Raw genomic sequence first — 20,923 nt, 5'->3', positions numbered from 1 at the left:
CTTTTGGTTTGGACCTGTTCAGAACCAGATCCACTGTTCTGTATTTGGGGCACACAGCACTAATTATGGAGTCCTCCCCTTTATATTATGGAGTTCCTAGCCCCTAAAATAGAAGAAAAACAGAAGTGAGGTCTTCCTGCTAAGTCATGGTTTGGTCCAGTGGGAAGGACCTGAATTGTGTCTCTTTGCTCTCCCATCCACCTCCCCCAGTCATGTGGCTCAGCAGGTTTGGTCTGTTGTCCTCAGTGCAAGTATCTAATTAGAGCCCGCTCTTCTTACAACTCTACCCCTCCTCATTCTGAAGGAACCCCACTGGTTTGGCCACCTTGTCGAGGGTTTCTCTGACTCTGGCAGAGCAGAGTTAGGAATGGAGTGGGAGGACTTCACGAGTGGGCTAGGGCAGAAACCAGCACCTCCCTGGGTGGGCCTGGAAAGAGCAGAGGAGAGAACATTTCGGTGTAGTCTTTTTGGGGGTGGCATCCAAGCTTTCAGGGGCACACCTAAACTAGCTCTCGAGAAGCCAGAGAAGAGCTATACCCAGAAACTGAAGCCCAGAGACGTTAAGTGATTTGTCCAGCCTAGAGTATTTTCTTTGCTTTGTGTAGACAGGGAGCTAGGGGGTTTCCCTCCTCAAAGGAAGACAGAGATTTTTCCCTTGGGCACAATGAAACCCATATCTGGAAGACAGCTAGAGGGTATAAGTCATAATTATAAGGATCCTTGCAGGCCACATACTGACTTAGAAAACCATATATTAACATTATTTGTTTTATTGTATTTTTATTTATTTTGTTAAATATTTTTCAATTAGGTTCAATCTAGGGGGCTTGGGAGGATTAAATGGTTGTGATATAAAGACAGAAGGCATTAATAAAACATATTTAAAAATATTTCCCAATTACATTTTTTAAAAATCAATTTTATGTTTATTTTCAGTTTCAAATTCTTTACCCATCTCTACCCCTTCTCCCATCCACTGAGAAAGCAAGAATTACAGTAGGTTCGGGGAAGGTTCAGAAGTGTTATGGGTCTCACATGGCCTATAGGCCAAGTGTTTGATATATTTGGTTCAGAGGACAGAGATCTGGACTTAGAGGAAAGAAGACTCAAGTTCAAATCCTGATTCAGACTCTTATTAGCTGCAAATTGTTCAACCTCCATTTATCTGTAATCAATGTGCCTACTATGTGCTATATACTGGAAATATAAGTACCAATAAGGGCATATTCACTCCTTGTAAGAAATTTATATTCCAAATGGTGGAGAAAATTAGCATGTTAATATATAAAGCATATTTAATATACAGAGCATAAATATTTATCTAGTATATGTTTAATATTTAATTTATATTATCATATAGTACATGTCTATTATAGTTAATAGAGAACATAAATATTTATTTAATATATAGTTAATATTTAATTTATATTTAATAGAGGGAATATATTTGTTATATTTAATAGAGTACAAATATTTAATATTTAATGTATATTTAATAGAGAGAGCACATTTGTAATATTTAATATAGAGCATAAATATTTATCTATGTTTAATATTTAATTTATAGTATCATATAGTACATGTTTATTATGTTTAATAAAGCATAAATATTTATTTAATATATAGTTAATACTTAATTTCTATTTAATAGAGAGAGCATATTTGTTATATTTAATAGAACATAAATATTTATCTAACATATGTTTAATATTTAATTTATATTATTATATAGAGCATGTTTATCATATTTAATAGCATAAATATTTATTTAATATTTAATTTATGTTTAATATAGAGGGCATCTTTATTATTTTTAATAGAGCATACATATTTAATATATATTTTATATTTAATTTATATTTAATATGGAGAGCATATTTGTTATATTTAATATAGGGAGCATAAATATTAATTGAGCCATTACCAACATATACAAAGTAATGAAATTCAAGGTAGAAAATTTGGGAAGTGCCCTAGAAAGTTGGGAGTATGAAGAAAAGCTCCATGGAGAAGATGATTCTTGAGCTGCATCTTACCTGGCCTCAGAGATAGCAAGAAAGGGCATTTGAGATGTAAGGGACAGCCAGTGCAAAGGCCTAGAAATGGGAGATAGAGTACTATGTAAGAAACAATCAAGTGCCCTGTGTGAGAGACTCCAACAAAGCCAGTTTGATTGGATCAAAGATTATGGAATAGGGAATAAAACATCTAAAGTTGGAAATATAGGTTGGGCGCAAATTGTGAAGGACTTTAAGAGATAAACAGTGAGGTTTATGCGAATGGAGGAGTTGTGCCCAAAGGCCTCTAAGATTCCTTCTAACTCTAAAGCTTGGATCCTAAAACCAGGAAAGTGACTACAAGTAGACTGGAAAGTAACTCTAGGTGTTATTGAAAAGAAGGTCTGAAAATCAGCTGCGTAACTTGAGTAAACCCCTTGTGGGGACTCAACTGGATGGCTTCCAGGTTGTCTTCCATCTCTAAGTCCACTGTGGAGCATTTAGAGACTAGTTATACCTTGAAGGAGCCAAGGGCATCCACTGTATCCAGAGTCATCACCAGCCATCTTGACTTTTGTCTTGCCACTGGACTTTGATGACTCTGGAAGAGAAAGTGAAGTGGATGACTTTTTGCAACTCTACCTCACTTAAATATGATTTATGTGTGAGTCAAAAGATCACCAGTGATGTCAATCTAGTCCTCTTCAAGTAGGAAGGACAACCACCACCACCAGTATGACCCTATCAAGGTACAGTCATCAAACTCTCTATCATATGTGGGACCCTTTGTGACAATCTCCTCCTTCGAAGGTGCTTTAATGTTTGTTGTTGTTGTTTTTTTAACCTGATTTCACTTCAGTGGTACTATTGAGGAAGAGGTGTCCATGTATAAGGAGAAGGGTCTTTTACCTTCTACTTTAGTCCCATCATGCTTTCTTTTCCTTGTCAACCTTCTTAAAGGTCCTTGCCTCATACGTCTGTAAACTTTGTGATAGAAAGGAAGATCACTGGCTAATAAGTTTTGAACAGGAAATGATCTTAGAGGTGATTTGATCTAGGGGTTCTTCAAGAGTTTTGTGTTTGTCATGAGTATCTTTGACTTCTCAGAATAATGTTTGTCAATGCACAAAGTACAGTGTTCCTAAATTAAAGATGTCATTCCCCCACCCCAAACAAGTTTATGGACTCCCTATAGTCTATCCACAGAATCTGTGGATTAAGAATTCCTGATCTAGTCCAACCCCTTCATTTTACAGATTAAAAAAGAAAAAAAAAAACAAAAAAAAAAAAAAACAACTGAGGTCCAGAGGGATTGATCTCAACCAGCAGAGGATGGTGATGTGGGAGAAATGTATAACAGGGTAGAGAAAGCAGTCTTTGGAGATGGTAGAGCTCTCAGTTCAAGCCCAGGAAAATGTTTCAGGAGATAAGAATAACAGGGGCAGGAGGATGGGTCACCCACATACCTTTGGTCTTTCCTGTGTTCTCAGCCAGACCCCACAATGGCCCCTTCCTCCTTTCCCCATGAAGGAAAGCTCTTTTCCCCCTTCTTTTCTGGATGGTCAGAGATAAGAGTGTCATGAATGTTGATGTTACCAGACACAGTGTCCACCCTACCCAGGACCCCTCCCCATCCTTTTCCTTGGAAGTAATGGGCCACAAAGACCACTGAGAAAGGCTTGTTCGTCAGGAGTGAGAAGTAACACCCCCATTGCTAGAACTGTAGTTTTTTGCTTTAACTGCCCACATGGGCTCCCTTTGGCTTTGATCCCTGGGTATTTCTGATTCCTGTTCTCTACCCCTTCAGCAGAATCTTTCCCACTCCACCTGTTGCCCTTGACTATTGTCAGCCAGAAGAAATTCCTCCAGAAGGTACTTTGCACTTCAAACTGAGGGTCTCTTCTGCCCCTTTGACTAGACTGCCTCTCCAGACACAAGATCCATATCTTTGGCTACCTCTGCTCAGGCCCTCCCAACACAGCCCATCTGCCACAGATGTGTTGCTGTATAGCTTATGAGATATCTAATAATGATAGCTATCGAGGGCAGCGGGGTGGCTCAGTGGATTGAGAGCCAGGCTCAGAGACAGGAGGTCCTGGGTCCAAATGTGACCTCAGACACTTCATAGCTGTGTGATCCTGGGCAAGTCACTTAACCCCCTTTGCCTAGCCCTTACCACTCTTCTGCCTTAGAACCAATACACAGTATTCATTCTAAGATAGAAGGTAAGGGTTTAAAAAATAATAGCTAGCATTTATACAAACACTTCAAGATTTGCTAAGTGTCTTTTTTTTTTTTAAACCCTTGTACTTCAGTGTATTGTCTCATAGGTGGAAGATTGGTAAGGGTAGGCAATGGGGGTCAAGTGACTTGCCCAGGGTCACACAGCTGGGAAGTGGCTGAGGCCGGGTTTGAACCTAGGACCTCCTGTCTCTAGGCCCGACTCTCACTCCACTGAGCTACCCAGCTGCCCCTTGCTAAGTGTCTTTTGACAAATATCTCATTTCATGCTTATAACAATTGTGGGGCTTGGGTGCTATTATTATCCTCAGTTTACAGATGAGAACACTGAGGCAGGCAGAGGCTATGTGATTCCCCCAGGGTCACTTAACTAAAAAGTGTTTGAGTCTGGATTTGCATTCAGATCCTCTTAACTCCAGGTGGAAGATTAGACTAGCTAACCTCACAAATACCCTTTTTCTAGCTACCACAAAATGAGATGATTTGAAGATAGGATCTTGATTCCTAGGCCTCAAGAACATTATATGCTGAGTGGGAGGAATAAAGTGGTACTAAATGCTTTGAGTTTTAATTTTTTCCCCCAAAATGGTCCTTTACCCTGCATCACTGTGTGGTCTCTTGCAAAGTTGAAAGACATCCCTGAAGAGTCCAATTTGGCTGCAAAAAAAAAAAAATGGCCTGCTCAAAAGTTTATTATTTATTATCCTAAAAATTAAACTTGTCTCAACACTCCCCCAGCCCACCATGTTTGTCTGTCATTGATTAATCAGTCCCAGGATGGGAACCTGCCTCTCCGACCAGGAAAGTCTGCCGGGTACTGAAGGATCTACTTTGGTTCCATAGATAAGATCTTAGATTTGGAATCAGGAAAACCTGGTTTCAAATCCCACCCTCGAATTTTTTTGCTTCCTAGCTGCTGTGACCATAGATAAATCATGCCACATCTCTGAGCCTCAGTTTCCTTGTCTGTCACGTGAAAGGGTAGTACTTGATGGTCTCAGTTCTGCATTTCCATCTCCTTGGAGGCCACGCAGTAGTCCAAAAGAGATTAGATTAGTCCAAACTGAGAGATTAAATAATTTACTCAAGGTTAAATGGCAAGGCTGGGATTTGATCCCTGACCAAAATTCAGTGCTCTTTCAATGAGACGGTACCTTCTTTCCCCATCCATGCCCCCTCTCCTCACCACAGACTTTGCCCCTTTCAGGCCTCGATCACAACGGAGGCTCCTTCCTGGCCAGGCTCCAACTCTCTCTCCCTAACGAATACATTTATCTGCTTTGGATGCCTCAAATCCTGGGTCAGGCACTTGTCTGGGGAAACTGTGCCACCTCCTACTCCTCCCCCATGCCCCAGTCCTCCAGCTTCCCCAGCGACATACACAGTCAGCTCCCCGGATTTCAGGGGCTCATGCCCTGTAGCCTCTCCCAGCCAAGAAAAGCAGAAGCAAGCCCTCCTCCTGTGGGCGGGGAGCTCAAGGTAGGGCTCCAGCCGCGTGGCTTTTCCTGGCAGTGGGAGGGAAGAAGAGGAGAGCCAAGTTCAGGAGAGCCTGCACTCTGGAGCTGCGAGTGTCTCTCCTCCAGGCAGCTTCTCTCGCGCACGCACGCACACACGCACCCCCCAGAGCTCGGAGCCGGTCCTTCTGGCAGCTGGCGTCCACCTCTGACCCTGTCTCTTTCCCTCCTTTGTCTCCTCCTTCGTTGAACTTCACACATCTCTCCCTGGCAAGGTAACAAAGTATGAGATTGTCTCTGCTGCCCCAGCAGGTCTCTCTCCCTTCATTCCCTTGAACTCCCCACATCCGCCGCCAGGACCCCAGCTTTCGGTGAGGATCTGACCACCATGGACCAGGCGTCGAGGAAGAGCTGCCCGGGGACAGGCATGATGCGGACCTGGATCGAGCCGGTGGTCGCCTCGGCGCAGGTGGCAGCTTCTTTCTATGATGCAGGGCTGCTGCTGGTGGTCAAGAATTACTACAACCTTTCCAGTTTCTCTAACCACACCAACACCTCCACGCCCAGAGGGGCCAACGAGGATGCCCAACAGAAAGCCATCTCCAACTTCTACATCATCTACAACCTCGTGGTGGGTCTCACCCCGCTGCTCTCAGCTTACGGGCTGGGGTGGCTCAGCGACCGCTACAACCGGAAAATTTCCATCTGCGTCCCCCTCTTGGGCTACCTCCTCTCCCGCCTCCTCCTCTTGCTGAAGATCTTATTGGACTGGCCGGTAGAAGTGATGTATGGGGCGGCAGCCCTGGCAGGACTCTCAGGGGGCTTCACGGCTTTCTGGTCTGGTGTCATGGCGCTGGGCTCGCTGAGCTCCTCCAAGGGCCGCCGCTCGGTGAGGCTTATCATCATTGACTTGATCTTGGGTCTGGCAGGCTTCTGTGGGAGCATCGCTTCCGGGCACCTTTTCAACTTGCTTCGAGTGGGCAACCGGCAAGGTGTCGTCCTTGCTGTCTCCAGCGTGGGCTGTGCCACGTTCGCTTTCCTCTATAGTCTCTTTGTCCTCAAAGTCCCAGAGCCCGAGGTCAAGCCCAGTAAAGCCTTTGGCGTGGTGGACACCGTCTCTGGGACCATAGGCACCTATCGCACCTTGGACCCCGACCATCCAGAGAAGAGGGGAGGGGTGGTGGAGCTTCCTTCCTTGGGGAAAGGAGAGCCTCGAAAAGCTATCATTGCTCTGCTCTTTGCAGGGGCCATCATTTATGATTTGGCCGTGGTGGGCACAGTGGATGTCATGCCCCTTTTTGTGTTAAGGGAGCCACTGAGCTGGAACCACGTCCAAGTGGGCTACGGGATGGCAGCTGGCTACACCATCTTCATCACCAGCTTCCTGGGAGTCCTGGTCTTTTCTAGGTGCTGTCGGGACACTACCATGATCATGATAGGGATGGTCTCCTTCGGAGCCGGCTCACTCCTCCTGACCTTTGTGAAGGAAACCTACATGTTCTATATTGGTGAGTCGGTCTGTTTCTCATTCAAACAGTGGAAAGGGTGCTGCTGGTTTGGAGTCAGGAAATCTGAGCTCAAATCCAGTCTCTGCTACTTCCTACCTACATGGCTATTACTTAACTTCTCTAAACCTCAGTTTCTTCCTCTGGAAGATGAGCAGGTTGGCCTCAGGTGACCTCTAAAAGTCTGTCCAAATATCCTTTTCCCACATAAATATAATCACCCAGCTCCTACTTTGTGATCAGCACTGCACTATGGGAAATACAAAAGAGGTGTCACACATAGTTCCTGCCCTAAAGGGGCTTCTATATTCCTATTTTAGAGTGAAGATTAACACCCAGGAAAGAAATCATCTAACATAGGATGTGACTAAATGCCAGGATGACTAACAGGGGTGAGAAGTACTAGGAGTTTGGAGGAAAAGATGCCTGTGGGACAGAGTAGTCATAGAAGGTTTCATGGGAGAGATGTGTGGATGGGGGATGAGTTGAGAGAAGATGGAGGAGGGAAGAGGTTAGTAATCAGACAAGGATGAAATAAATGCAACATCCTTGTGAGATCTCTATTTAGCTCTCGACTTTGCCTGCTTTCTTCATAAGTGGGCTCTGTGCCCTCATTCTCAGTCTCTTCGAGGTGTCTATGAGCAGCTCCTACCCCTAGTCTTATGGAAGTGTTACTCCAAGGATTCTTGTGGATGGAAGAAGCTGCACACATGAGACTACATTAAAACAAAATCATAAGGTGGCAAGGGTGAAAGACTAGTTAGGCTGAGAGCAGCATGGACATACTAAAAGGGATTTGCATTCATAGCAATTCATATGAATATCACTTATGATATCAATAAGTGTTTACATAACTTGGACATAGATTGAGAGCTGGAAGGGACTTTAGATACCAGAGTGCAAAGTTTCTCATTTTACAGATGAAGAAACTGAGGCTGAGAGGTTAAGGGACTTCCTGGAGATCTCTCAGGTAGGCAATAGCAAAGGTGGGTTTTGATCCCAGTTGTTCTGTTTTTGAACCCACTGGTCTTTCCATTATAGTACAATGTCTCCCCAACCTCTTCCATCCTTTCTTTCCCCCAAATATTGGGGCTGATTGATGTAACTGCAGTTTGCTGTTCTCCTGAAAATATGCTGGAGAAGTTCCATAGTTTTACGAAGAGGCTGATCTCGAGTAATGAAAGAGAAAAAGATTAGAGGAAAAGCACAGGGGGACAGGATGGGAAGTGAATGGGAAGCAACTTATTTTTAGAAGGATCTGATTCCTGAAGACAGTTTTTCCATGGCAAGGAACTGGTCCTGATGGGGATGCTGCTTCCCAAATGACTAAGGGAGAAGAATGGTTACATTCTTGTTCCCTCTCCTATTTTTTCCCTTTCAACTCTCCCTTCCCTCTCTTCCTCAAAAACAGTTCTCAGTCCAGCTCCTGGGAGCAATTTCCATCAGACACAAACACTCGGAAAAGTATCCTGGATGTGTGGAAAGAGGCAGGTTTTAATCTAAAATAGAAAAAAAGAATGTTGACTTGGAGAGTCAAGATCTGAGTGCAAATCCTGCCTCAGATACTTAACTAGCTGTGTGGCCCAGGACAAGTGTCATTTAACTTCTCTGTGCCTCAGTTTCCTTCTCTGAGGGATGAGGGGAGGATATTAGTTTCTAAGGATCCTCTCAAGATCTAAAATGATGATCCTGTTGTATGATTCTTGCTGTGCACCTTCTGCCCCTTCTACATTGTGACCTTGGGGAAATTCCTTGACACCTCTGGACCTCAGTTTCCTCCACTGTAAATGAAGAGGCTGGGCTAGAAGATCTCTAAAGTTCCTTTGGGCAGCTCTAGATTTCTGATCAAGTTCCAGCTGCTGGTCTATGAGAAAAGAGCCATTTCCTGGTAGCTCCTCCAGGTGTTGTTTTTTACTGGCTTCGGGAAGTAAGGAGGGATGGAGTCTAAAGAGGTGCTTGTTATTGTTCTCGATGAGGACGAGGAGGATTACTCCATCATTTTACCTAGGGCTGCCTCAGGTGCCTGGCCAACAGGATTGGTCCAGACCCCACCCAGCTTCCTAAGCTCCGTCCTCCAGAACAGGCACAGATGGCTGGGTCAATGGTGAACCCTAATGGGGAGGCAGAGTTGCTCTAGACAGACAAGGTCAGGCTTCACTCATTTTTCTTGTCTGGTCACGTTGCAGCCCGGGCTGTCATGCTGTTTGCTCTCATCCCCATAACCACCATCCGATCGGCACTGTCCAAGCTCATAAAGGGATCTTCATACGGTGAGGAGACATTTTCTATGGATTGCTGCTGCGCTCAGATAACCTGGACTAGCTTGGGGAACAGGGAAGCCCAGGGTACACTCGAAGGTCTCCAAGAATTCATGGAGTTATGCCAGAAAGCAGCTTTTACTGCTGGCTGCCAACCAACCAATCAATCAACTTTTCTTAAGTTGCTGCTCTGTGCCAAGCACCCTGCTAGATGCTGGAAATTCAGAAAAGACAAAAGGCAATGTGTGTCCTCAAAGACCTCACAACTTAATGGGGGAGATAACAAGCAAATAAATACACACAAACAAACTCCATAGAGGAGAAATAGGAGATCATGAAGAGAGGGATGGCTCCAGAATTAAGATGCATTGGGAAAAGGTGCCAGTAAAGGATGGGAGAGAGTAGAGAGGGCAGACCACATACCCTCCAATGCACAAATACTGTTTGGTAAGAATCAAATTGGTCAACATAGCCCAGGAAAGGGTGGGGAAAACTCTGAGAGCCTCCATGATTAGTTCTGTTACCATTTTGTCTCCAGAAGGTTCAAAGAGATCCAGGATAAAAGCTTACTGGGAGAAATAGATAATGATTGCCTAGAAGGGGAAAGAATTGAGGGAACATTTTGAAGGACCCTGTAGGAGCTCTCTTAAATTCCAAAATAAGGGGGCAGCTGGGTAGCTCAGTGGATGGAGAGCCAGGCCTAAAGATAGGAGGTCCTGGGTTCAAAACTGGCCTCAGACACTTCCTAGCTATGTGACCCATGGCAAGTCACTTGACCCCCATTGCCTAGCTCTTTCCACTCTTCTGCCTTAGGATCAATACCTAAGGCAGAAGGTAAGGGGTTTTTTTTTATTCCAAATTTAAGAGAGCTCCTACTGGGTCCTGGTAAAGTTCTTCTCAGTAACACTTCTGTCCCTCCTACAGGAAAGGTGTTTGTGATACTGCAGCTGGCACTGGCCCTCACTGGGGTGGTGACATCCACGGCATTCAATGAGATCTATCAGCTCACCATGGATAAGTTCACTGGCTTTTGCTTCGCCCTATCATCCTTCCTTGCCTTCCTGAGCATCATCCCCATTGGGTAAGGGGCATTCTATGTTCTGCTCAGCTGGTGAGGCTGTTATTGCATTGAGAGCAATGAGAGGGAAAGGGTGTTCATCTCATCCCAATCATAAAGTCCTGGGTAGGTTACCTCTAAAGGAAAAAGGCGAACCCAGCTATTCTCCCCACAGAAACCCCAGACTTAAAATATAACAACTTAGGAATTTCCCACTAAAACAGGTGGTGAACTAAAAACCACAGACAGTGATTCTGTCCAATCATTTGGCAATGAAAGTTTGAGAAACTCAGTTCTACTTCCTTGAAATCAGATGCTGGGATAAGTGTAAAGAAACCCTTTTTATCATACCGAGGACTTTTGAAATTTACTTTGGCAAATATCAGCTGATCCCCACCTTAGGGGTATGTTCCTTCCTCTGAAATGTTCAGACTTATTTAAGGATGGTATTTGGTGGGCCAGTACTTATTAGGTCTGTGTCTTCCTGCATGACTAGACCAGGGTCTCCTGTGAATAGGTGAGTTATTCCATGACCCATAGCACTCACTGTAAAGACACTGCCTGGCTAGGCAAAGGGAAGAGCAGAGGGGGTGGGAGACGGTTCTTTCCTTCTGTCCCCGCACTGTCCTACAGAAACCTGAAACTGTAATAGTGGTTCTCAGGAGGTAGCATGAGTGTAATCAGGGTCCTGGGGCTGCTTTCTTTTCCTGTGCATGTTTCTAACATGACCACATCTATATTTGTGGTTTGGGGCCCAAATAAATAATTTGCAAGGCTGCTGTTGGGCAATCGGAGATGTTTAATGATAATTAAGTGGAACAAGAAGGAAGCATTCTCTCATTAGTGCCTCACCCCAAGCCGTTCTATTTTTCTTATTAATTTTGGGAGTGGGGTGGAAAAGGGGAGAAAGGACAATTTTACTGGGAGAGATGGAGAGAGAGCAAGGCTAGTGGGGTGGGGGGGAACTCTGGGAATTCTTTAGCCCTCTTGAAGTTGTCCATGAACAAAAAAGAGATATTTGAGACCCACTCGTTTAGGGTGCATGGGTTCTCCATGAAGCACTGACCCAGGCTTCCTTTGCAGGTCACTTCTCAGAATTCTGAGCTAAGAGCTATAATCCAGTATGGGATCTTATTGCTGGATTTGGCCTTCAAAAGTGAAAACTATTTCTTCTCTTTGTCCCTGTTGCCTTCCTCCCACCCAACTTCTGCTTTTCATTTACTAGCCTCCCTACATTTAATAACGAACATCTCTTCCAAGACGAGCAAGGAATAGTCCCTCTGCCCTCAAAAATATTTCCTAGCTGTCTGGACCTTCTGCCATAAGCAGTGGACTCTTTCTGGGTCACAGTGAATATGAACTACTCCCCATTCTAGTCAATTATGGGAGTTCACTATTCCCTGTACCTCCTTCTTCCACTCAAGCCCGGAGCAAAATGTGTTCATCTTAAATGGACAAGGCACCGAGTCTCCTTTAGCAAGGGCTGTGTGTCCATGGTGTACCCAGGGTTCATTCAAGTATTTCAATATGGGGCACTCATTTAGTAGGAACAGAGACTTGGAGCTAGAAGGGCTCTTGGGGGTCAGCTTGTTCACCTTATCCCCTTGTTATTTTACAGATGAGGACACAGTGCCTTTTCACAAAGATAAGCCAGACACAGTCCCTACACTCACAGATTTTATAGTTTATGATGGTATTGAATCCTGAAATAAACTCATCTTCTCAAAGGGAGGAAAGGGGGCCAAGACAATTAGAGGCATTGTGGCATCATGGAGGCCTAGAAAGAGCTTTTTACCTTCATTTCAAGGCTGAGAAAAAGATAGCTGAAGACCATCATCCCCTTAGCTTAATTACATAAAAGTGAACATCCAATGGCTAGAAGAAATAAAAATATATTTCTTTAAACAAAGAGACATGTTTGAGGCCTGTTTGGATCTAGCAATTGTCCTGAGGAGTAGGAGTTGGCCAGACCAAGCTTAATTTGCTAGATATTTCTAATACTTTATTTAATATCTCTCCTCCTTTATTTATGCATATGGCACATCTCTCAGCTAGACTTATGTGAGTAGAGACCATGTCCTATCTAGATCTTGGATCTTCTATAGTGTTTTGTAGATATAGGAAGTCCTAACAAATCATGTGTTCAATTAAACTGAGTTGAATTTGAGGCCCATTGGATTTGTTTGAAAAATGTTGGGTGGGCAAATGGTTCTTAGCAAGATGGACTTCAGAACCAGATCCTTTCCCCTCCATTCTTGGGCTAAAACAGTGGCAAATTAAATGCTTGGAGGTCATTTTCTCATTTAAAATTTGCTTACCCAAAGGTAACATTCTATCTGAGAAGGGCTCCATCTTTACCTTATCTTCCATATTCAATTCAAAATCTTCCCAATTTAATTCAGTTCAACAAAAATGTATCAAATATGGACAACAAAAGTATAGGTTCTGCAGTAGACATTGGGGAAGATATAAAAACGGAATGGCACAGTACCTGCCTTCACAGAGCTGATGGTCATATGTGGCGGGGGTAAAGGTTGTGGATATGATCCATACACAAGTAACCATGATACACAATAGAAAATAAATACTTGAGAGTCATGTAAAACAAAGTACTCTCCTAGGCCCATGGAAGGGGAAATGATTTCTGACTGAGGGAATCAAAGAAGGCTTTAGGAGAGAAGGTAGATTTCGCGTTTGGTCTTATAGAATGTTATTTCCCATGTTCAGCATGTAAAAATGAAGGGTTGTTGGAAGGGGAATTAATTCTAAGTTCAAGGAAGTAAACAATATGGCAAAGAGGTTTGAATAAGACAAAGTAAATTGTCCAGTTCACTGAAGCAAAGAATGAAGGAAGAGGAGGGAGAAAGGTAAAATACAGGTGAAAAAGTAGATTGATGCCAAGGAACAGAGGTCTTGGAATCTCTTTGAATTAATGGTGATGGAGCCATTGAAGAGTTCAGAGTCCTGGATAGAGATGTTTGATTTGCTCCAATAAAGAGAATTTGTCTTCCACCCAGAGGGAAAGATAGTCTTTGGTGGGGCAAGACTGGGGAAGGCATGAGCAGGCTATCGACTTGGAGAGGAGTTAATAAGGACCTCGACCAGGGTAGTGGCAGGAAGAACACAGAGGCAGCGGGCAAGAGATGTTGCAGGAGATTGTACTGCCAGGGTTTGGTAACTCGTTGGATGTGGGAGGGAAGCAAGAGGGAAGGGTCAAAGATAACCATTGGGATTTAGAGCCTGAACTGATGAATTATGGGCACAATCAATAGTAATAGAGAAATCATGGTGGAGCAAGCTTTGGAGGAAAGACTAATTCTGTTTTCAACATATGGAATGTGAGTTAGAGATGGGACATCCAGGTAGATATGACCAATCAACAATGGAAATGAGAGATGGAAGCTGAGAGAAGAGCCAAGGATGGAGCACTGATTTTGGATCAAAGGCCCTAAAGGTTCAAATCTTGCCTCTGAGGCTTTTGACCTCTGTGATTTTGGGCTAGTCACTTAACCCACTTGGGCCCAAGTTTCCTCAACTGTAAAGTGAAGATCTTGGACTAGAGAGTCTCTGAGTTCTATTCTAGTTCTAGATCTATAATTCTATGATATTGATTTGGGAGACATATCCAAAGAGGGGCAAGTAGGTGGCAAGGTAGTAGAATTCTGAGTCTGGAGTCTGGAAGACTCATCTCCCTGAATTCAAATCTGGCCTCAGACATTTACTAGCTGTGTGACCCTGGGGAAGTCACTTAACCATATTTGTCTCAGTTTCCTCATCTGTAAAATGAGCTAGAGAAGGAAATGGTATCTTTGCCAAGACAAATGGGATCCTGAGAAATCAGACATGACTGAAATGACTTGACAACAACAGTAACAACAATAACAACAATCAAAGAGCTATGACATGGGACGAGATACCAAAGGAACAAATGTTGAAAAGTATCTGGTAGGGATTGGATTTGGAACTACTGTCAGGAGAGGAAGGAGTAGGAAATGTCGGGTAAAATGTGGGCACAAACCTGCCAACCAATCTCCTTTCCATCCTCTATTTCTCATAGGAGAATGGAAGTGTCTTGGCCAAAGATTATACTGATAAGCTAACATTTATAGCAAGTGTAACAATTTCAGAACCCATGTACCGAAGCCCTTTTTATACATACTAAGACCACTGGGGTGGGGGTGGAGATCTGGTCTGGGAATTAGGAAGACTTGCATTCAGATCCTGCCTCTGATAAATACTGGCCACATAACCACCGATAAATCACTTAACCTCATCATGCTCCAGGTAACTCTCTAAAATAAGTTATAGAAGAGTTGTTGATCTTTTAAATTTTTAAGGGAGGTGCTCCTCTTATCATCCTTTAATATTTAATATGGTCTTTTTAATGTTTTACACTAAAATTTAATATTAACTTTCATAAGTGCTTTGATTAACAAGTGAAAATGCCTTTGAAATGATCCATAGCTTGAATTTCACAGCAGGGCTCTAGGCTCGGTGGATCTACCTCAGCCCGAAGCCATGTAACCAATACATAGTCAAGTATCCAAGCTTGTGAACTGGACCCTTCCTTTTGATGGGAGAACATTAGCTGTTTGCTCATTATATTCAAAGCACTCATGAATTTGTTATTTGTTCTTCTCAGCTACAGACATGGACTACAGTTTGTTTTTTCATTAGCTAACATTTGTATCAGAAAAGGGGGAAGAAAAATATGGTGAAAATCTTTTTTTTTTCCTTTTGTTTTGGTTTCCAGAAGGCCACTAGCCCTTCTTGGCTGTCCATAAAAACATTTTTACCTTCTGTCTTAAAATCAATATTTAGTATCAATTCCAAGAAAGAAGAATGGTATGGGGGTGAAGGGTAGTAGGAAACATCTGAGACCAGATTTGAACCTAGGACTTCCCATCTCTAAGCCTGGATTTCTATCTGCTGAGCCACCTCCCTGCTCCTGTATTTTTTTTTTAAACCCTTACCTTCTGTCTTGGAGTCAATATTGTGCATTGGCTCCAAGGCAGAAGAGTGGTAAGGGTGGGCAATGGGGGTCAAGTGACCTGCCCAGGATCACACAGCTGGGAAGTGGCTGAGGCTGGGTTTGAACCTAGGACCTCCTATCTCTAGGCCTGACTCTCACTCTACTGAGCTTCCCAGCTGCCCCTCCTGTATTTTTTAAACCAGATTTTTTCAGATGGGGCACTCCTTATCCTAATGTAGATTTAAATTCTTCAATATTGATTTAATGAGTGACTGTGGTTAAAAATAATTATCTATTGATTCCCTAGGGAAAAGTGATGAGCCTCTCCTAACTTGAGCTATGTATACATATACACATACATATATATCACCTACGGACAAGCCCAAGTTAGGAGAAGCTCATCGCCTACCTTTAATTGCTCAATAGATCATTTTTTAAAAAATCATAAGTGCTCATTAAACCTACAAAAGGTGTGAAGGAGTTTAAGTCTACACTGGTGGAGGAGCACCTGGACAGATGAAATGGGTTCAAATGTTGTTATAAAACCCAGTGATGGAGTGTGTGTGCCCAAGCCCATATTTTATTGCTGAGCCCACACCCAAAGTCTTTCTAGCTTGTTATAACTTTCAAAACACACTGGTCTCACTTTCCAAATCGCAGGCCAGCTGTGTACACCAATGAGGCTGCAAGCGTAGGCTTACAATAACACCAGTAATAATAAAAGCATAAATAGCGCCAACAGTTTATAAAGTACTTGTCTTCCCACTGGGTGAGACTAAGAACAAGAACAAGGACAGCTAACATTGCTACGGTACTCTCTAGGTGCTGAGCATTGACGGATGCCTCGTTTTGTTATCATGACAACCCTGAGAGATGCTATTGTTATCTCCGTTTTATGGGTCAAGAAATGGAGGCAGAGGTTAAGTGACTTGCCCAGGGTCATCAACTAGTACATGTCTGAGGCCAGATTTGCACGGAAGCCCAAATGGAGGCCCGGTGCTTTGTCTACAGGGCCACCGCATCGCTCTAATGGTGTTAATGTTATTATTCCCATTTTAAGAGACTCAGAGAGAGCCAGTGGCTTGGCCAAGTCCACCAGAGCTAGGTCTCAGGTCTATAAGGTAGGGATAATACCTGTCACGACCCCCTTCCAAGCGCTTGAAGATGCCAATGGGCCACCCCCAATCTTGGGGAGTTCTTGCCCGTTCTGTGATGCATTTGTTGTTACATGGCCTCCCAAAGAGTGACTGGGAGCACCTGGATTCGGGGTCAATTTCACGGCTATTTAACAATTTATCTTCCAAACAAAACTATAGACTAAGTATTAGGGCAGGCATTCGCCCATCTGTCTCAGCTCTCTTCATCTTAAAAATCTGAACAGTCAAGTTTACCATTCCTCACCATGTGCCGTGAAATTTTATGAAACTATTTTTATTTCCTCCTCTTCCTCTCACCAAGGGAAGGACCTTTTGGAAGAGAAAAAGAATACTAGATTAAAAATCAGGCAACCTCAGTTTTAGCCCTGATTTTACCTCTTACTAGCTTACCTTCTGTCTTCGAACAAGTTCTAGAAGAGGGCTAGGCAATGTGGGGTAAGTGATTCACCCAAGGTCCCACAGCTAGGACGTGTCAGGCCAGATTTGAAGCCAGGTCCTTCTACCCGTAGGCCTGGCATTCTATCCTGGCACTCTTTTTTTAAAAAATCCCTTGTATTCAATGCCTTCATACCCCTAAATGGGAATGGTAATACCTATTGTGCCTAGCTCACAGGATGAATGAGATGGTGTATAAAGTGCTTCGAAAACCTTAAAATGTTGCATGAATGTCAAATCTGATTCTAGTTTTGCTATTCCTTACAGAGTGGTTATTAGGCTCCACTGAAATGATGTATGGGAAAGTATAGTGTAATCTATGAATTGTACAAAAAATGCACCTTGCTGGTATTGTTGTTTTTATTTTTTGGTTGTTGTTTATTTGTTGTTATGATTTCCTGCATGTTAAAGTTCTTCCCCTTCCCAGTAGCCATTATGGCCTCCCACTCCTTACCAAAATAAACGAGACCTTCAAGCTCAGCTTAGTATTGCTGTGGTCAGGCAGGTCACGCCAGTGATAATTAAGCAATATATTTTACAGGGTTCCCCCACAGTCTGGCAAAAGGTAAAAAGAGCCGGCGGAAGATACGCGAGGGTAGCCCCAGGGACGAGGCGGAGAGGAGGCATTACTGGAATCAGATCAGAGACTCGAAGCTCAAAGGCCCCCCTCGTTTTATAGATGAGAAAACTAAGGGCCAGGAGGCTTAAGGTCATGTATTCAGTAGCAGAGATGGGATTGGTGCCCATGGCCTCCCCAAACTCAGCATTCACTCTCCCAGATCAATGCCGCTGCCAGGATATCTGGGAGATCTGTATGGATGACACACTGAATATGTCTCTGTGTGTCTAAATATAGATATGTGCCTAGAGCTATTTCTTGATCTAGTTATACACAGATATTTATTTATAGATAAATACATGTATTTATATAAATTTTAGATAAATACATGTATTTATATAAATTAAAATATGCAAAATATATATACATATATATAAACATACATACACATCTATCTGTAGAGATTTGGTTCAGTAGAATTTATCTAAAACTGACTGGCCCAGATAGAACCCTTCACAGAAAAGATGACACACTTTTCCATAGATCTAGACCTTTTTGCGACAAAATTGAGCCAGTCAGGAATAGACTGAGTCGTATCCAAAAAAAAAAAAAAAAAATCTCCCCCAACCACTTTACCAGAAATAAATGGGGGTATCTAGCCAGACCCCAGAAGCAAAGGTCCTGCCCTTTAGCTTCATATAGGATCTATTTCTTTTTTTAAATTTTTTATTTTGAATATTTTCCCCTAGTTACATGTTTCATGTTCTTTCCCTCTCCCCCAAACCTCCCTTTTCCGATGTACAATTCCACTGGGTTTTACATGTATCATTGATTAAGACCTAATTCCATATTATTGATAGTTGGACTAGAGTTATTGTTTAGTGTTTTCATCCCCAATAATATCCCCATCGACCCATGTGTTCAAGCAGTTGTTTTTATATGATCCATTTCTGCTGATAAAGCCATTCTTTTTGAAAGAATTGAGCAAGCCTTAAGGACAAGAACTGTGGTGGAGTAGAAAGGATTCTGGATTCAAAGGGAGCTCAACTCTAAATCAATAGCTTCCTACAATTTGTGTGACCTTGGATAAGTCATTTCATCTCTTTTGGTCTTTGTTTACTTTTCTGTAAAGGGAGGGGATGGGATTTGCTGATCTCTGATATCAATGATCTTTGTCTTTGGTCCATCCCAAATGCAACATTTCAGGGCTGACAGAAGTGTCCCTCCTTGGTCATGTTTCCTTCCATAAGAAGGAACTCCAGCGCGGTGGCCAGATTGCACTTTCCTGGCCAGAAGTGCCTGGGAGAATTGGGGCTCCCCCACTGGAAACCATGGAATGAAGTTACAAAGGCATGATCAAAGGGGCTGAAGGAAGAAATCAGAAGGCTGCTTAATCTGGGTGAAGTTGTCCAAACTTAGAGCGGAGGAAGAAGGGCTTTGATAGCGTTTTTGGCAGGCTCACCTCGGCACTTGGAAGTCGTCCTCTAGGGTTCATTAATTTCTTTTTTTATGGTGTGTCTCAGCAGTGGGCATCGCCTGATCCCAATCCTTGGCTATGGCCTCCCTCTGAGGTGGCCTCCCTCCTTTGTGGCCTGTTTTTGTTTTTATTTTTTATTTATTTTTTAATTAAAAAAATTTTTTTTAAACCCTTACATTCCATCTTGGAGTCAATACTGTGTATAAATTTTTTAAAAATACTGTGTGTTGACTCCAAGGCAGAAGAGTGTAAGGGTGGGCAATGGGGGTCAAGTGACTTGCCCAGGGACACACAGCTGGGAAGTGGCTGAGGTCAGATTTGAACCTAGGACCTCCTGTCTCTAGGCCTGACTCTCACTCCACTGAGCTACCCAGCTGCCCCCATTTTTGTTTTTAAATCATTGTCGCCTCCTTGGTTATAATAGGTGGCCAGTGTCTCATTCACCCCTAGCCTGATGAACTCTGGTTTGACTGAAAGCACACTTTGGGAATAGGCTTGTTGGGGGGCTGAGCCCTGCTGCTATTAACGTCCTGTCAATTCTCTCTCTCCCCACTTCTTCTTCCCCCCCTAAATCCAACAGAGTTGTGGCCTGCAAGCAAGGAGAGATCACTGAGAAATGACTGAGCTGAGCTGTCTAAAACCAGTAACCCGAATCCCCTGTGGTGTGGATCCCACTTGAAGAGAAGTAGCTGGACCAGGGAAGCCGATAATGAAGACCAGAATTCCTCTTGGGGTTCGGCCTCATGAACCAGCTGTTTCAAAGGGTTCCATGTTGGGTGGGAAGAAACACTATCCTGGTGGAGGAAACTTCTATTTAAAAAAAAAATTAATTTCATGAGGAAGCTGCCAGATTTTGTTGGTGACACAGAGAACTTCCCTAAGAAAAGTATTTGAAGGCCAAAACTTTGGGGTATGTCCCAATTCTCCCCTGGGGACTTGGGCCACAGAGTTATACTCGGCCCCCTCCACCATGCTCCAGGTGGCTATCCAGAAAGAGCCCTCTTGAGCAGCTCCTGCTTCAGGCCTACGTGCTAGAATTAAACCAAAGGTGTAGTCTCCCCGTGCTTTTAGCTCCAGGGTTATTATGGTTTTTTTCTTTTCCAAAGTTGTTGTCATGGACAGAAGTAATATTTAGGAAAAAATGAAGGGAGAGAAAACCTTGGGAACAAACTAGCCATTATCTTCTCTACGGTCACATCAACTATAACCGTTGAGGTGCCTTCAGAGCTATTCCTTGGCCTTTGAAAATGTTCATTTCTTTGTAAAGAATTTTTGGGTCAGCTTATCTAATTCATGACTGCATCATAAAAGATCTTTTAACTAAATGAACAAAATGAGGATTGAAGTCGGCCAATAGGTCCAAGAAGACATTTTAGTTTGTCAAAAATAGTTCCTAGAAGGAGGGGTGTAAGGGAGAGTGTGTCAGGGATATAAAAATGCCCTGTATTTTGAGGCATTTTTGCTTAAATAGCATGTTTGTTTAATCTGCTGAGACTATTTTTCCTGTACGGTAATTTACCTAAAGTGCAATGTTTGAGCACATAAATAAAATGTGAATGAATTCCATCTAATTTAACAAATCCTTTTCAAGTGTGTCTGCTATGTGCAAAGCTAAAAAATGGTTCCTTTGCTCAAGGAACTTCCACGATGGGGTAGGGTGTGAGAGGCACAACTCAAGGTACATAATAATGGAGGCAAAGAAGAGATTCAAAGTTTTTACAGAGAATCTGGAAAAAAGGGAGAATTCTTTTTGGTTTGGCGTTGGGGAAGGAGAAGGAAGGAAATCAGGGAGGAGGTGGAGGGGAGCAGAA

At 43.1% G+C, this 20,923-nt stretch overlaps 1 protein-coding gene across 1 annotated transcript; it reads left to right on the top strand.

Annotated features, from left to right (window-relative positions):
- The first annotated feature begins 6,080 nt into the window (after nucleotides 1-6,080).
- Nucleotides 6,081-19,732, top strand: SLC46A2 (solute carrier family 46 member 2). The gene is made up of 4 exons (XM_044657482.1): nucleotides 6,081-7,200; nucleotides 9,384-9,467; nucleotides 10,380-10,536; nucleotides 19,693-19,732. Exons 1-4 carry the CDS (start codon nucleotides 6,081-6,083, stop codon nucleotides 19,730-19,732), a joined length of 1,401 nt encoding a protein of 466 aa, XP_044513417.1.
- Nucleotides 19,733-20,923: the final 1,191 nt, after the last annotated feature.

This window comes from Gracilinanus agilis, chromosome 1 (genome assembly GCF_016433145.1).
Source record: "Gracilinanus agilis isolate LMUSP501 chromosome 1, AgileGrace, whole genome shotgun sequence".
NCBI classification, from domain to species: Eukaryota; Metazoa; Chordata; class Mammalia; order Didelphimorphia; family Didelphidae; genus Gracilinanus; species Gracilinanus agilis.
Note: the sequence above shows the minus strand (reverse complement) of the source record. Positions and strands in the feature narration are given on the sequence as shown.

Coding starts and splice junctions, on each gene's coding strand:
- SLC46A2 (XM_044657482.1), top strand. CDS start 6,081: ATGGACCAGGCGTCGAGGAAGAGCTGCCCGGGGACAGGCATGATGCGG. Junction 7,201..9,383: donor AACCTACATGTTCTATATTG/GTGAGTCGGTCT, acceptor GTCACGTTGCAG/CCCGGGCTGTCATGCTGTTT. Junction 9,468..10,379: donor CATAAAGGGATCTTCATACG/GTGAGGAGACAT, acceptor TCCCTCCTACAG/GAAAGGTGTTTGTGATACTG.